This window comes from Daktulosphaira vitifoliae, unplaced genomic scaffold (genome assembly GCF_025091365.1).
Source record: "Daktulosphaira vitifoliae isolate Bord-2020 unplaced genomic scaffold, ASM2509136v1 Scaffold_5, whole genome shotgun sequence".
In the NCBI taxonomy this organism is placed as follows: domain Eukaryota; kingdom Metazoa; phylum Arthropoda; class Insecta; order Hemiptera; family Phylloxeridae; genus Daktulosphaira; species Daktulosphaira vitifoliae.
Window position 1 is genome coordinate 20,852,783 of NW_026099576.1, and position 19,185 is coordinate 20,871,967.

Below are 19,185 nucleotides of genomic sequence, written 5' to 3' on the forward strand. Positions count from 1 at the left end.
TTATTTTCATTCATTATACATATGTGAATTTAAAAGAAATATATCCATAAAAATTGAAATAATGACGACTTCTACAAATATTTGTAATATTTATAATGTTATTCATAAATTATTAATAAAACCTTAAACTGTTATATTATTATTATACAAAATAAAAAAAAACAAATAAATATCGCTGTTGAAATTTTAAATAGACGATGTTTAAAATATGTACTACGATTTTTTTTTTTAATTTAAATTTTTCACTGGTTATCCTTTCACAGAGAATTTGCTTGATACTATATTTCACTAATTTACAATGAATAAGTATTGTGATGCTGAGATTCCCAGTTGGTTACAATATTTATGTAGTACAATTTTCTTCCATATATTTTTTTATGTAAACTTCGAGTATTCCATTAAATAAACTAAGAAAAATATCCGACCATCCTTTGAAAATCCATAAATAACTTTCCTTTTTTAGTTATTATTGTTTATATTCATTCTTACTTGCATGCAAGTAAGAATACTGCCTTGGCATCACTGAAAAACTTCCTCAATAGAAAGGCAATAAATTGTAATACTTTCGTATACTTTTTGGGAACAGTGTTAGAGAGTGGAAAATATCTTACAAAAATCATAATAAATTTTTTTCATATTTGCGAAAAAAAATTATTCATTTTAAGTATATTTATATAAAATATAAGAAATCTTGTACTTGAAAATAGTTAAAAAGTAAAAGTACTGTACGTAATCATAGTTTGAGTTATGATACAATGTGATTTATTTAGTTAATTACGTGCTCAAGTTTAATTTTTGTTATTGGATTTATTCTTAATTATATTTGAATTAGTCTCATATGACAAATTTATATTGTGTTATTGTTCTCTAGTTTGTAATTTCAATTTCAATGTAATCCAAAGGTTAGCAATAGTAATAATAGTTGTCATCAATCATTTTATATGACAGTTTCAGATCGTATTTATAAATTATTTTCTAGTTTCTCATTTATGTTCCGAGAGTAACCCTAGAACTTCAACCTTTTTTTTTGTCAGATCCATTTTATTATATTTTTATTTTTATAAGTTTAACGAATTGTGTGATAATTATGTACCTAAGATTTCCAAATGCTAGATGTCATATGAAATTTCAATGAGGCTATTTTTGATGCAAACTAACAGATATTTTCATTGAAAATAAACTAGTATCCTTTATCAAAGGTTGAACATACAAAACTGAAGTATTGTTAAGACAATCTTTTAAAAAGAATCATTATTATGGGCTTCTGAAATAAAATTGTGAAAAAAGTTAATGAATGTATTGTATAACCGTCATCTGGGAGGCACATTAATTTAATATTATACTTGTACATTATCTTTTATCCGGCTGTTGTTTTTTTTTTAATTTGGTTGATGTAATAGAAATTCTAAAATGCCTTTTCCAACATGATAGTACAAAGGTTTTGACTCATTGTTATTTTGTGTTAAGTTTTAGAATAGCCTTCATTGTTAAAAATCAAGATTTTAAAACTTTTTGAAGTTACCTTGATGTGAAAGTTTAAATTCAATTTTTAACAAAATAAATTAATTTTATACCGAATACTAAAAAACAATGTTATTAAAGTGTATTTTTTAATTACGTTTTTTTTCCACTTGCAAAGGCGTATTATAATTTATTTAAAATTATATGATGAAAATGAGTATCCATCATTTTTAAAATAATTCATGGTGAAAATTCATATTGCATTATGCTTTTTATATTGTATCCTAACAATTAAAATTATATAAAAATGTTATTAATTTAAAAATAAGTATTTTTCAGTTTTAAATTAATAATACTTTAATATATTTTTAATTCTAAATAATATTAGCCAACAGTGATAAATTTTTGTTATATTCCAACAATTTCAAAGTTTATTTTTTGCTAATCATTTTAACCTGAATGATAATATAAATGAATAACCGTACAGTATTTAATTGTGCAAAATGGCTAGTATTATTAAAATATATCGCAAGAAGTAATATAAATTAGTTTTATAAGTACTTATGTAATGTTATTTAGATATGTATAACATGAAATTTAATTAAAGATGTCGATAATTATTTGGTGTTAAATATTCTATTAATGTATAGCTTTTAGAGTTTGGCCTTTTCAAGTATAATAAGTTTTTTTTATTGTTTTCCTTAGGAAATGGTTGAAGCAAATCATGAAGTTGTATTTTTATGAAAACTTAATGATATTTCTGTTTGTTGCAATGTTATTCCTGTTTGTTGATTATAAAGTTATATTTAAATGATTACTAAACTGATAATTCTCATATTTCATTGAGTTAACATTGTTTTTAAAGGCTTGTAAAATCTCAACAAATTATTTTGATACATTCATAAAAAAACCTACTACTTGTATTATAAAATACTAAGTGACTAAAATATTTAAGTATATTATCTAATACTATTTTTTTACGTTATTATTTATTTAAACTATTAAAATCGTTATTGAACAAAGTTCAAGTAGAGAGCCCGATCTAAAATTAACAACAGCCATACATTTAATTAATTACTTGATAACCAAAGGTTATAGACATAGACATAATTTTGTTACCACTGTTTCCAGTCAAAATTTTCTATAAGATATCAAAAATTACTTGTCCTTCTTTTTATGATCTCCGGCCAATAATTTAATTGTAAGATTTTCGATCGCTTTGGCTTATTTTCCCTTAATAATAATTTGATTTGTAGAAATGCTTATAAATAAATAAGTACGTATATCATGAATATAATATGAATAAAATACACGAATAAAATGTGATGATTTCAGTTAAATCAGCATAAATTAAATCTTTCCAATTTAAAGGGAATTTAGTATGCATGCTAAGAGTATGTTATTAAGCTGAATGAGGAACTTTAATTACTTAAAAGTCAAAAGTATATTAATTACCATAACCATTAACATATATTTCAAGTCATAGCAGTTTTCTAAGTTGCTCTATCAGTTCTTAATTTTAATTAAAAAAAAAGAAATTGTATTACAGTAGACGAATATATAAATGCCTAAAGCTATGAAATATTCTTGTATAACTTTGCACAATGTATCAACTAGCAAATGAGATGTACCACAACTACCACCTTATTCGTCGACAATGTCACGTACCGCATAAAAGACCCTCGATTTCCTATTTCCCCTTGAGGATTAAGAATACATATAACTTTAACCTATACTTACACACTCTTTAAGCTAAACAAATCGGCAATGATTGTAATCTTCTTAAATCGTATGATCAATACAAAAGATTTCCAGTTCTTATTATGCTTATGTTATATTTTGTTGTTTCTGATCTTATTTTATCTATTCTATTTCGTATATAGTGATCTCTGCTATTCGAATATTATTGTGAATGCGTTTTTACAACTATTAATGTGTATAAGAAATTAATGTGGAATCGGATGGCAGGAGGTGCTGTTGACTAGTCAACAAACTGGAGAGAAAAGTATTCTTTATATATATAAAGGATGAATATGTAATGGTATAATATGGTATTCTTTACTAATGCCTATCCTAAGGAAAAACTCATTTTGTGAAAAAGTTGAATTGGATTTATTATTTAATTAACATTCGTTTTTTTGGTGAAATACAATCCAAACTACAATGATTGCACTCTTTTTATAATAAAATAAAATTGATGTTGATTACGCATTGTTCTAATATTCATTTAAAGCTACTATTTTGCTATAGTACCATACATTTAAAGTAAACTATTTTAGTAAAAAAATGCATTTTTCAATTTATAAATTTAAAATAAATAATAAACTGCATTGATAACATTACAGATTTTAAATTTCATAATTAAGTCACTGAAGTTAAAAGTACTTTTTTAATTAGATTATGTTAATCTTGAACAGTATGAACAATCGTGTTTAAACTAAGGAATTCTCATTCAGAATAGTATTTTATGCTTTGATGTGTAATGAATTTTAATTGATATTTAAAAGTTTATAAGTCTGCATAGTTTCAGTGTTGCACTGAACGTCTCATTCAATTTAATGCAGATTAAGTTGAAATAATTATTTTCATCTTATTAATACTAAGTTAACTGTGAATAGTTTTCGTCTTAGATTAATAATGCAGTTGGAGTTAATTGGAAGGCAATTAAGTAATTGGAATCCTTTTTACTAAGTTTTATGATTAAGTTCATTCCATGAACTAATTTACAAATTTAATATAGTAATCTTTGTGGACTAGACTTAGTATTTTATTTATTATTATCATATTATTATATAAAAACGCAAAATTCTATTCTTTTGATTAAATATTATCTAATAATTCTAAAAATTGTTTAAATATTTACTGTTTTATTTTACGATTATTTATTCCTATAGAGAATAAAAAAATCTTTACCTTTTATCAATTGAACTTAACAAAATTTAACGTAATCATTTACGGATATATTCTTTATCTAAGAATGACTAATGATAACAGTTTTTCATTTTAACACCAAAGTTTTATGACATTCTGGAAAATGCTTTTACACATATATTTACTATTTTATCCATAAACATGATATAAACAATAGTAACTATTAAAACACAACTGTAAATCCTCTACTTTTATTACTCTAAAAGTAGTAAATTGTATTGGATTTCTTTTATTCCAAAAACAAAAATAAAATACAACTATTTTCCCCTAAAATAATTTGCTTATTATTTTATCTTCATTATAGATAAAATTAGTTAAAATATGAATGCAAAACACCTAAGAAAACATAATATTTTTAATAATCTTATGAATACATTTTTCCCGTTTCATAAGATAATAAACCCATTAAATATTTATCATTTTATAAGGACAAATCGATACGTTTATATAAAATCACACTTTAACCTCATAATCAATACGAGATAAAATTGTGATTAAGTGTATAATTTTGATGACAAATAATTGTAATAGTTTTAAGTTGCAGCGTAGAGCCATTGAAATATTGATTCTTCGCGATTTTCTTCAAATAAAATCAAACAAAACGAGTGTGACGTATTTTGATATTTGTCCTTATTATTTTAAGTATTTTATTTGAATAATCTTATCGATGAGATGTTGAACAAGATTTTTACATAATTTAATCTATGTGGTGTAGTGTATTCATTATTTCATGTAAATATCAAAAAAAAATTTTGCACAGAAAATTTTTTGTGTGACTTGAAATATAGTTAACAGTGATTATTATCTTATAAATATTTATTTTATTTTTATGTTAATTTTATTTCTTTTATATATCATATACAAAAAGTATATGATAACTTAAATATTATTAACTGTAAATATTTTGTTCTTACTTTAGTTAACCTTAGATTCATGTATTAATCATAAATTAAATATGTTAGATTAATAAACGCATACATAATTTACTATTATAATTGTAAGTAATATATTTATTAAAATAAATAGGTTCATTTTTTAAGTATTTTCCTAGTGAGTTTTTTGTATAATTTTCTCTATACGCGCCTTTCCTTCGTGGTTCTGATCTCTCTAGATTATTGAAACTTTTAATTTTACACGTCTTGCTTGAATGTATGCTTTTTGATTTATACTTTATAATGTATGAAACTTATATTTTAAAAACTTATATTATATGTGATTTCTATAGCCGTACATTTTTTCCATAATACTACATCAACCTTTTACAAAATTACAGATTTTAAATAAGGATGTAAATCCTCTAGAATTCGCACCATGTAAAAGAACATTTCTTTTTAGTCATATCGAACTGAAGTCAATTTTTATTAGTACTCTTAGTTTGAGTCTACGAACATTTTTACGATTTAGAGATAGAATATTTTTATTTTGCAATTCAAAAAACCTAAGACGTTATGAGATAGTACTGAATACGCCATAAAAATTGAAATACATATTTTCTATTATTTTTTTATTTTTACAGCTATTTCCAAAGAAGATCCAGATCGTAATAGAACATCTCGAGATGCTCTTCCTAACAAACTGTCATTCAATGGTTACTCTGATGAGTTCCTAGATAGAATTGAACCAAATGGAAATATTCCTTGTGCCAATGACGAACACTTATCTAGATATGGTGAGTAAATTTACTTATATTTTACAAGTATGTGCCATAATAAGAATTCATTTAAGTTATATTAGAAACGTTTGATTAAATTAATTTTATTGTTCAATTTTATTTAGTTTATTAAATAGTAAGGTGATAACTCGTAAAAAGTCATGTTGAAGGCTGCACAATAGCAAATGTTCTTGATTTCTCACTTAATGTAACATAACTAATAAATATTTATATGTTGCATGAAAAGCTTTCATAAACAGTCATGAAAATCATGAGTTATTTAAAATTTGATGGTCTCTAAAATCTCACCAGTTTTCTAAACGTCATACAATTTATACTTTATTTGTGATAATTAATGGAAAATTATTTTTATTTAGACACGATCTGCACGATCAATTCTATATATTTAAATATTGAATCAAAATTTTCAAGGCATTTCTTTGTTGTATTATCTATTGAGCATAAATGTATAAATAACGTCCATTTGTCCTTTCCATTGACGCGCATATTGATCTTCCGCCATTCTTACAATAGCTACGAGAGTAACAATGGCTATTTATCTCTCTAAATATCCGTAGATACAAAAGCAAAGACTTTTTTTTACCCAAAATCTGTCTTACAAAGCTTAGGTAATCCTTTGACTGCTACCCCAGGACCCACAGAATATTTCTTTAGCTTATTCAATACAAAAAATGAATGTGGGCGATGAGATGATAAAAAACAAAATTATACAACACAAGAGCGTGCACTTGAGTGTAATGGATTTTATTTTAAACACTTCACTTTAAGTTATTATGTATAATGCGAATCAATTTATTTGTGGCGTTTCATCGAATTGCTTGCTTAAGTTTATTTCTAAAGAAACTATTGAAAATCATCGATTTTTCTCGATTAAGATTTTCGCAAAAATTTATCTATATTGCTCTTTAATTTATTCATTAAATTAAAGTATAATCAATTTGACATATCTTACTTATGTTCGTTGTATTCAGCAGTATTGCTGCGTACTATATTTTTTTATTTATCTTCATATTTTTATACAAGTAGTTAATGTAAGTTTTTTCAAACACAAATAAAACAACAAAATTGCTGTTGGTGATGTTAAATTTAAAATTTAAAGACGTCATGTTCTACGGCTGACTTAGCCAAGAAAAAACAAACCCCACGCTTTAGGATTAAAATATGTTATTAAATAGAATAATTTTGGGTTAATTAGCTATTGAAATTATTAGGAGCAAAAATTATTCTTATTTTCCTTTAGGCTTTAAAAAATTGCGTTGCAACAAAATTAATGAATTATTTTAGAAATTATAGTTAAAAGATCAATTTTACTTGAAATACATATCAACTAAATATCTAAATCATCAACTTTTGTAACTATTAATTCTTCATCATCATGTATCAATTATTTGTGGTCTGGTTAACTTGACGCTTTGGCGGAATTTCTGTCGATCTGCACCCAGAGAAAAACCTCGATCTATATAATAAATTCATTGTTCAATTTGATAAATATATCATTACTATTGAATCAATGATATATTTATCAATATGATATTTTTTTTTCTTGTCTTGAACAATAATTATTTATAAGAATAGTTATTTTGTTCGTATTAATAAAACATTATCATAAACCCTTGATAAAATTTCTCTTTCAATTTTGATTGAGGTTTTTCTTTGGGTGTGACGCAACCTCATTACGGGCGAGAGAACAGTATGGGTGCAAAGTTGTATGTCATTGTTAAAGTTCCATACTTAATGAACATACGGGAACTAACGTCAAATAACGCAGTTAAACATCAGCGCTAAGTCACACTGTGTGGCATATCTACGTAAGGCACTACCTGGTGTAGTTTCCCCTGGGCGCAACAAAAAGAGCACCCATTTAACTGTCAAAGGCGTCTTAGGCGATGAACACGATAAAACTCTGGTAAAAATGTATGTAATGTTATTTATAATTTGTGTTCTTACGTTTGTAAATGTTCTAAGTTTTTTAATAAGCGATTTATCTGAGGGCAGTGGTGTAGCTGGACATTTTTTTTTAGAGTATGCTGAATTTGTTTTTGCTCAATAAATTTTAGAAAGGCATCAAATACCAACTACTACCCCGGTGTTCTATAGCTCTCAATACGCCACTTGTTATACCATACCCATTTGTAAATATTAATTAGTTACCTATAATTCTAAAGTATACCAGAAATTCTTAAAAACAAATATATTTGTTCAACTTGCAATGATATTTAAATGGGAATTTCTGTTAATTCAATAATATTTTGTGTGCCAATTTTCATTCACTTCCAGAAAATTATTTAGCGGAAATGGTTTATTAATATACAAAGTTGTATAGTAAAAAGTTCTGAGTTTACTCCTCTTTGATAGTATTACTTGCTTGCACACAAATTATCTCGCGTTACTTCATGCGTTAAACTAAATTATGCTATCCCATTAAACTTATTCAGTTTTTATCTCATTTTCATGATATTTGAAACTACTCATAATTCAAAAGTTAAACTTAAGTTTAACAATAGCTGGTTATTTTTCTTATAAAATTCAGAATTAAAAAAAATTAAGTTTGTGATGAGTTATTTAATTGATAGACTTATGTTCCTATCAACTAAAGTTATATTTTATTGATTGATTGATTCAACGGTGCTCCGTTTTATAATAATTAAATAGTTTCAGTTAATATTTTCTAACATTCATGAATCGCACGCGATAAAATTTTGTCTTTTTTAGCTTCGATGCGAAGCTGAGAAGGTATTGGTTTTACTATGATGTGTTTTTTTTTTTTTTTTTTTTTTGTTACCACTTTTTCTCAGCTCTCACCGAACGGATTTCTTTCAACGATACGTCAAAAGATCACAAATCGTATCTAGTCGAAGACATTACCCTTCAAAATTGAAAAAATTTCCCTCGTTCCCCGTAAATGGGGGAAACCTCCAAAAAAATTACAAATTTAAAAATCGCTAATTTTCGAAATTTTTTCAATTTTTTTTACTAAAAACTGCCGTAACTTTTTCAAAAATGAACATATCAATATAATTTTTTTTTATATAGATGCTTGATGTCTTTGCCTATTATTTGGTATATTTTTTTTGTAATTTTGACTTTTTTTCTGNTTGCCTATTATTTGGTATATTTTTTTTGTAAATTTGACTTTTTTTCTGCCCACAGGGGGGGATTTAAAATGATAACTTTTTCACAAAAAATTTACTTTTTCAACATAACTTTTGAAAATGTTCCGGAAGGTCTGACACTTTTATATATATCTTAAATTAAAGCTAATGTAATATACTTTAATTTGAAAAAAAAAAATTTGACCTCTGGACTTGTCTTCACGGCGAAAATGGCTACCGAATGCTATTTTCGTGTGAAAATTCTCGATTTTATTATTTATATAATATTTAACTTTATAATGCTATAACTTATTGAAAAGTTTATGGATCCACACAATTTTTTTATGAGAAATAATATTTTTTAATAAACCCTTTTTCATTTGACATACTTTATCTTTATCGAGATATTAATAAGGAACCAGCAGATCAAGTAGCTTTTGGAATAAAACACCAATTTTTTTTAAATTAAGCACTATCTAAAGATTTGCATCGAAGCGTTTTATTTTTGATAGTGATTTTAATCACTGTCAGATATCATTATACTTGATCAAACTATACCACGTCACAACTGTGCTGCGACCCCCCTGTGCTGGTTTTTTTTTATCATTGGCTTTTTTGTTGGTAAATATAAAATTCTCTATTGAAAAAATTATTTTGCTAAAAATGTGTTAATATATTTTTGTTGACAGTAATGGTATAAGGCCAAAATTAAATGCTAAATAATACACCTGTTACGTTCTAATTACATTTTCGAATTAAAATAAATTTTGTTGTTTGTGTAGGAGTATCATCTACAGTATAACATTAATTGACGTGTTATAGTTTTCTTTAATGAATAACTTTTTTATAATTAAAAAAAAACATTTTGTTGGATAAAGTGTTAGTTTTCACTATTTATTTCTGTAATTGATATTCTATAAATACAATTAATGGAAAAGTTTTTTTAAAGTTTAAAACTGATATAATATCAAAGCTAAAAAAGCCTATTTCCTTTTGCGGTTCTTTTAAAGCCTTTAATATGCTCGATGCGTACTACTACAAAAGCAATAAAACCGAAAAATATAGCTTATTTAATTAAAGCCTGTACTTAAGCTTTTTATAATTAATTATTTTTCTCACAGTAATTATACTGCTGCGACAATTATTTTGTTAATGAACACTTAGTGAATTGAATATTTTGTTGGCATACATCTAATAATTGGACTTTGTCCAAAATAAACTACTGTTTTTTTAGATATTTGTCTTCAATATTTTAGTAACTAAAAAAACTATCTCTGCTAGTTTATATTTTTATCCTAATTTTCATCTAAGAAATATCTATAAATTATTTAAAATACCAAGTTCTCAATTACTTTTCTATTGTTATCGAACAAAACACTTTTTATTAATGGCTTAGAAACAGACATTATTAAAAATCAATACAACCTTTATTAAAATATTTTCGTAAGTTTATTTTATACTGTACGCATTAATCGATAATTTCGGCGGATGTATTTTTATTGGCTCGTTTAAAAATAAAAGTCAAACATAAAAAAGTATTTTTCAAAAGTCATCGGTCTATAAAAAATATCAAAATATAATCAATCATACTTAAATATGATTGTACAGCATTTATGGTGTTTTTTTTTATTATTGCCATTTAGCTAAAGACATAAAATATTGCCGAGTTCTTAATATATTAAAACTTTGTTTTTCTATTTTCTCTTTTTTTTTTTAATAAAATGAAAGTGTTTACTTTCCTAATGACGACAATAAGTTATAGTATTTATGCGCATCTATATATATTAACTTATTATTATTAAAGAACGGATTTGTAAATTTTGTTTTAGCCATTTTGAATGAAGCCAATTTTGTATAACTTAGTTTTGGCTATATTTAGTTAGTAACATAGAAATATTTTTTATTTTAGGGAAATCAACCCCTCTAATCACTCCAGATGATTAACAGAAATGTATACTTGCTGATGATGTGTTCGAAATGATTTAATAAAATATATAAATGCATCCATATATATATATATATGAATCCGTTCCTTAATTAATATGAAATAAAAAATAAATAATCATAAGTTGTGGTGTTTATACGTTCTGTGTCCACTAAAAACTGTTTAAAATGTACATATATCTGTATTGAAATCTCGATCTAATCCCTTTTTCTTTACCACACTTTTTTCACTGGTTAATATTTATTAATCCGTTGACAAAGTGTGAGTTGCTTCTCGATAATAATGTACGCTGCCGCTATTTTTAATAATAACTCGTAACACATATTTTAACATAAAAACCCAACTTATAGAATTTCAAAAATGAATTTTTTCACTTGCACACTTATCAACGTATATCATTAATCTGACATATTAAAAATACGCCGTGACAGTCATAGTGTATGACAACCTCAAGACTCGTTGCTTTTTGCATTATACAAATGTTATGTGAAAGTCAAAACTTACCACAACACACGCAAATACTTTTGTACTTGGCGTATACTTTGTCAATTCGCGTGCTGTGTAGTCTCGTGAACGACTGACTGAAAGTCTGATATGTACAGATGTTTTAAAAATAATTTCCCTCTGCAATCCTATTGCGGTGGTGATGATCGATGAAATGTGTACAGAAATATTTACACTAAATTCTAATAACCGTGAAATCACTCTCGTCGCAAACCTGTCTAGTGTAACTCCACACTTTATGCTGAATTCGTCAAAATGTCGTGTCTGAATCGGGTCACCTGCGTTGTTTTTATTTTTTAGTAAGTATTTTCAGTAAGGTCGTTTATTGTTCAATTAACGTATCAGGCCCCATGATTAACTCGTAGTTTACAAGAAGTTTATTATTTTTGTGAACAAGCAGTAAATAAAAATAAATGAATTCTTAGTTGTGGTGTAGTCTAAATTTTTTACCGGAGTTTGGATTCCAAACCAAATTGTGGCTTAGTCTATACCGTTCCAAATCAGACCGTATAGAGCTCTACTACTTACTGTTAATATTAGTTACTGGGGTAGAATAAATCGGTGTCTAAAACCGACTGGTTTTCACATAATAGTATCCATATTTTCCGCTCTCGTGATACTTATTGTCTTAGGTGGGCGAAAGCTTTGCATAATCAAAGTAGTAAAAGTTATGGTGCGTGTCGTTGTCTTGTTAAAGACCTTGTTGTTTTACTTAATGAGTGCTCCTCGCTTTTGTTCATCCAATCGATATTTTTAGCGAATTTCATTTCTCGAGGGGCCGTTCGGTTTTCTATACTAACTCCTTAACGACTACAGCTGAGAGAGTTTGAAGTGCGACATTCGGATTTTCAAGTGTCATCCATTTGTAAACGTCAATATGTTATAAAAATAGTCGTCTCGATAGTCTAAAAACTAACCACCTGCCACTGTCACCTAAGTATAGTCGAAACAAGAACGTTTTATTGTAAACGAAAAAGTAAAAGCATTTTGGCTTATTTATTCAACGGTAACCGCATCGTGCAGTCGTTATATTGAGGGAGGAGAGTATTTTGCGAAAGTAAATAGTTTGTTTTTTTTTTTTTTTTTGGGATTTTGCGTGCAATAAAATACGTCACAAGACAAAAATGCCTGTTTTATTTTTTGTTTGTTGTTAGCTGTTACCGTTTAAATTAAGACGAGTGTCTGTAATAGGTATGTGCGTCACGTGTCTTCCGTTCATTTACACAACGCGCCGCCCACTAAGTATTGTTATTACTTTCTTATTCGTTGCCATACTATTGGCTTCATATCGTTCTAAAATGCAGTCAGTCTAGAAGCTAACGAGTGTTTTACTTACGGGCTAGTGAATTTCACATGGTCTCTTGTTTCGTCCTAGTGTAAACAGTCGTTGGAGGAAATGTTACCATTTGTCAATTGCTGTCGCATTCCGTCGTGACAAATAAGCTTCTTTTGAAAAAACAAACTTGACAGATTTGTAAATTGTTCTAAAAAAAAAAACAGTCGCGCGAATCAGCTAAAACACAAGGAAAGACCATGTCGTTAGAATCGTTTTATTAGACATTTTTTTTTTTAATGTGTACAATTTAGTAATGATGCGCTGTTAAAAACAACGTTTGTGGCTCTCGGATATTTGAAATAAAACTGTGCCGAGGGAATAACAGCGGTAGTATAAAAGCTTTTAAAGGCTGTGGGCATGTTTATGGCGTTTGTGCGGTGTACATTATGAGTAAATAGAAGGTACTGTGCGTTTGCATAAAATACATCATATAATTTGCTAGAATCCTCGGAATAGCATGTACCCTTGAGTGATTTCGGGACCGGGGTCAGTGGATTATAATCAATAGTTAATGTGCTTCTTGTGTATTTGTGATGTACGTGTGTGTACAATAATAGTATCTCGTGCATATTGTTCAACGTGAATATTAATGCTAAATGTAGTCGTCAAAGGTATAATTGATGTTGCTCTGCCAGTGAGAGTCGATTTAATGTATTAATTTCTCTCAGTTAACCACTTCTCTTCTCCAAATGTATTTTTAACCCCGTCTAGACTCGACTTCTAAATGAAATTACATCTCGGCACGTATCAAATTATATGTGTGCATGATGTAAACATCACGTAAAAGAGGGAGGAATAGTTTAAATATATACTTGGGGGGGTTATTTTTAATTATAAAAAGGCTAAATGGGAAAACAACCGGAGAACTCTTGAAACCACGTACAGTAATGAGTTTTTATGTGTTTTCAAAAGGTTTGCGGAATGAACAAAATAATATTCATACTTTATAGGATTATATTTAATAAAAATGACTTCACGGGAAATTAAACTAAAAAAAAATTGTGCAGTACTTTCATGTGTCCAATGCAACAGTTCTACGAATAGCAGTGGAGGCGGCTTCGAATGCTAGTCTCATTTTTACATACTCTTTCACGGTTTCCTGGTATTTTTACGGGTGTTTTATGTTGATTTGCTTACCAGGTATAAATCATACACAGTCAAGATAATCTCGTTGGGTACTAGCTCGTGTGTAAATTATTTACAAAACATTTTACATCATTAATAACGTTTACGCGGGATAACTGATAACGCTGTACAATTAAAACACGATTTATGTATTTGAAATAGGACAATACATTACGATCACAATTATTATATTTACCCGACAAACTCGATATTTTTATTGTCGTCAACTTTAATTGTATAAATTGTATAAGTAACGATGAATTTGTGTAATTGTAATCAGTGAACACTTTGTAGTTTATTTACCGTCAAAGCCGCCGAGTCTTTTAGAATAATTCATAATTATTATGAATCATAATTCCAAAAGAACGAAAAAGAATTTGTTCATAATTTATGAAGTAAAAGAAAAAAAACTAGGTTAGTTTTAATTAAAACAAAAATAAATTATGAATTCATTGCCGGCGAATCCTCTTTTTCTCCCGTTAATACCTCCGGGTATCCGCTGTGATTTTAATTTACATTTAAATTGCTCTTTCAAATTGTGCATGTTCTGTACACAGTTATTAATAGCACGCATTATTAGTTTTTAATCCGAACTTGTGCCGTCTAGATGGTTTCTTCATTAATAATCCATATTTTTGCGGCCGTTAATCACTTAGGAGGGATAATGGCACTTGCAATTTTCAAATGTGTTCTACCTTCGCAGTATCGAAATTATAATCAAACCAGACGCGTCTCTATTGAATAATCCAATAACCAGTATTATGTTGTGTCCCTTACGGTCGGAGCTTAAGCCTACGCGTATTAAATATTAAACGAGTGTGTTTCTCGATCAAAAGTGGACCGTAAGTCTGTCGGATCATAAATTCACGTTGAGCTGGTTCCTTCGAGTAGGACATCAGGCCAGACAAATCGCGCATTCGGAAAATGTATTTTATAACACCTTTGCCCATACTCAATAGTGTTATTGTTGCGTGTTCTGAATTTAGTCAACTGACCAAGTTCTAACGTCTACGTGTTATTGTGTTGGCCCGTCCAAAGTTTAGAACACGACGCGTTTGCAATGATCGAGTCGCGCTAGTTTTCATTATTATTAGCGAATTGTGTATGCCAAAAAACGTTGCCTTACGTTGGACATTCCTCACGGCCAACGTGTCTTAACAGTAATATTTTTTGTTTAACGATACTGTGTGTACAATCGATTCTCGAGCGTTTATGATTTTTTTTGTGTGCACGGTACACTTAAGGTCGGTATTGTACGTCTCTAATGAATTCATTCGATCGCCTTTATTGTCATGTACTCGTATAATAATGAGCTCTACCATAATCTAATTTTATTAGCTCGAAGAAACAATATTTGAATGTAAAACCGATTAAATTACCATAAAAAATAAACCACGTCGGGCCACCAAAACGATATTTCACCGGCGTGTTGTTTACGGGGATTTTTCAATATTCCAATCCGAGACGTGCTCAGGATATCCTACTTATATATCCATCACTAAAAAAGTTAAAACTACAGCTGCCGCCGAATGCGTTGGGCCGATAGAAAAGATTCTCTATGTAATCGGACAAGTTACTACTGTGCTATCATGGTCTGTGTTATCGCTACCACTATGATTTATGATCCATACATTTTTTATTATTATATCAACGAAATCGGGCAGCGAGTTTTGATTTATGTAATAGGACACACAACTGCACTGTTGTTGTGGAAGTGGTTTTGAATGAAAAATGTATTGGCATTGTATTTTTTTTTTCTCCTGCAATTTGCCATACATTGTGTGAGGCCCGTTATGATTTTACTCGTCCTGGCAAATAAAATTTGCTAAGAGTAATCGTACATGTTATGTACGATTACTGTGTGCATTGTGTCACTGTACACTTTTAAAAATACCTTATTTATTAATGTGACCCGCAAAGATTTCCCAAAGGGAATGATTTTTTTTTTTTTTACTTGTTCGAGTTTTCTTTCTTAATCCGCGCGAGGGAAGGAAACAATAAAATAAAAGTTTTGCGTCAGTGTTATTGTTATTAGACTACACAGTTTACGGTTTCTGCGTGAGCGTCGTCGCACACCGTTTGAACATATGTGATGCGGTTGTTGTTTTGATGGTCATATTTTAACAGTTCAGTGGCCTTATTCGATGTCAGTGTTTCGCTTATCGTGTATGACTAACTCTTTCGTATAAATTAAAAGTTAGTATTCTTAAAAAAAAAGTATATGTTATCATAAATCGACGGTGCGCTGTCAGATATTTATTGTTATTTGTTCTGAATTTTAACGGCCCGTCTATAGATAAATATCTGTTAGAAATATTGAATCGTGTAATCATGTTCTAGTTTAATCAGAACACTCGTACAAATACGGGGAGGTGAATTGGATCGTTAGTAAAGCGGGGCCCGCATCAGTACTACGAGTGATCAGCAAATTGTATAAAACAATTTAAAAATTACACGCTTGAAAGTAGTTTCTTTTAAACCATTAACGTATAACTCGTGATTAGTTATTAATTTGTCGGTATAATGTGTATTAAGTACTTCATAAACGTTAGAAACTGAAATATTGTACAACTAAATCAATTTTAAGAACTGCCGAGTTCCGTACGTCGACAATAAAATATCACTAGTACTGGTTTCAAAATTACTATTCAAGATCACTTATTGTGTCTTAACTTTGGACCAAAATTATGAAAACAATGCATCTAAGTTATTTAAAATTCATCTCGATTCGAGTGGAGTATAACTACAGCTTGCCAAGTGACCTCTTTCTTTATTTCTAGTAGAGTGAAACTAAGAATATTTGTTTTTTTTTCCCCATAATACAAAAACTCTCAAACTTAGGTACACTTGTTACCCTCTGCTCGGGCATTACTTAAACTTTTACTAATTTATAAAAACATTTATGACCGTTTTTATCAAATAAAAAAAAAATATTTTGTTTATAACTAGGGATCAACATTTTGATCTAGTACGGGAGTCCAAAATTTTAAATGGGAGGACCTAAATTCATTTATTATTCAATTCTAAACGAATTATATTTTATTAAAGTCTGAAGTTTGATACCTTTATCATGCTTTGTAACTCTAATAGTAAGTGAACTACATTTTATATTTTTGAATGATTTATTTTACTAAGAGTAATGTTGTGCACAGTTTACTTGACGTTTTTATTAAGAACTCGCTCGGTATCATCGGTGAAATTCTATCCAATGGTGTAATAACGTATTTGTATTTTTTTTTTTTTTTTGCAATGGGTTGTGCCCTTTCAATTGTATAAATTATCGCAAAGCGTGTGCAAGTAGGTAAATATTAAAATATCTTGTGCCTACTGGTTTTACATTTATCATTATGAAAAAGTGTGCAATTACGATGTAAGATGAAGTGTATACGTAAACACAAATAGAACTGTTAAACAAATAAAAGTGATAGGTACTTCACACAATATCTGAGTGTCGTTAAAAGTAATGCTGTGGATATATAAGATAAAAATGCAATTTATCATTGTATAATTGATTTTCGTAATGCGGAACTAGTTCGTTAATTGTGATTGGTGTTTAATATTTATTACTATACGGAAATAAAATGTATCGGAAATTGTTATTCAATTTTTTATTTAGTTCATTGTTCAAAACGCACACCCATCGTTATTACACACCATTAGTAATCGTCGATCAATTTACTGTAATGCAAGTAGTGTAATACTTCTTCGAGTTGAACGTTTGCGGTTTTAATTAAATATGTCAATTTTATTATGCTTCTAAAAAAAGAATTGGAAACGTTTGATTAACAATGAGCTGAAATGCGTTTTTTGTTGGTGTAATGTGGGATTTTTATAAGGCTTTTTATGCTGTTATATATAAATAATAAACTTTTAGTCATCTATCGAAACGTACGTCAATTTTTTCCCCTCGGATGTTTACTTCCTACTCTGGATATTAATTCCTCATGATGCAGCCCTCCGTAAATAAAAACGTTCACTTGAATAATAACTGCCGCCGCCTGTCATCTCCAGAGCGCACTTGCCGAGTTATTACCCCACGATGACGTTCTTCGCAGTTGCTCTTTGCGCACTTAACTAAAACAATACAGAACCCTTAGGGTTTCCAAATCTTTGTAATTTCTCCCCGTTCTACCACAGGGTAGATTTCAAAAGAAATTATTACCTTAAGCGTGCACGTCACATGGTCGTGCCCATTTGTTTTTGTTTCCCAGACGTTCAAGATATTTCACCGCATTTAACGTACTTGGCGTTATGAATAAGTTATTATGTATGGTCAGATGGAAAAAAAGAAGATTACGTTATAAATCGTTCGGGTTTGCTCGCTCAGGGGAGGTTTTAATTTCCTGAACCTAGTCGGCTGCCGTTTAATTTATATAGAGGGTCAACGAACAGATTTCATCAGGTAAAAAGTAATTTGTCCCTCTATAGCTTCCCGACTATGGCTACATAAGAGAATTGCCATTACACACATGTGTATGTTTATATTTGTTTGCAAACGTTCACGTTGTGGGCAATAGCGGCGAGGGGATTCATTTACCCGACTTTGGCAACACGACAAAAGCGGATACGCAGCGCAATTCAGACGCTTTGTATGACAAACGCCCACAATAACAACTGTAGTATTCGTCCTACGACTTCTATCCGGACGTACACGAAGTTAATTCAACCGCCTAATAGTAATAAATAACCAACAGCATTTATTTATTTTAACGTTACTAATGAATTTACTTGTATATGATCTGCAAAAAATGGAAAACTGTTAGCAAATATAATAGTGCCCACGATGCACAGTAATGTGCGGTGAATGTTGTACTTTTATTTATACTATTCAGATACAATTGGTTGGTTTTGTGTTGAGAATTAATACGTGGATAGTATTATAAAGAAAAGTAAATTGCTGCTGATCTTATTGATTATCTTATTTCTAAATACTAACATATCTTCAACTATTCATTTTCTAACAAACCCCATAAGATGAGTTATTTAGTCCGACGAAAATTTCAATTATCACTATATAATGAAAGATATGACGAACGAGTAATCGTGAGAAGTAATTTTTCGTGCCGTGTATAAACTATGACATTTTATGTTCCCTTATCAAAACTTAACCATTAAATAG

At 28.8% G+C, this 19,185-nt stretch overlaps 1 protein-coding gene across 3 annotated transcripts in view; it reads left to right on the forward strand.

Annotated features, from left to right (window-relative positions):
* The window catches only part of LOC126907947 (cyclin-dependent kinase 14), a 40,231-nt gene that overhangs the window by 14,422 nt on the left and 6,624 nt on the right, over window positions 1–19,185 (forward strand). For all 3 annotated transcript variants that reach the window (XM_050689685.1, XM_050689687.1, XM_050689686.1), the window contains exon 3: window positions 5,909–6,061. In XM_050689685.1, coding sequence (XP_050545642.1) covers window positions 5,909–6,061 — 153 coding nt within the window. The remainder of the gene's footprint in view (window positions 1–5,908; window positions 6,062–19,185) is intronic.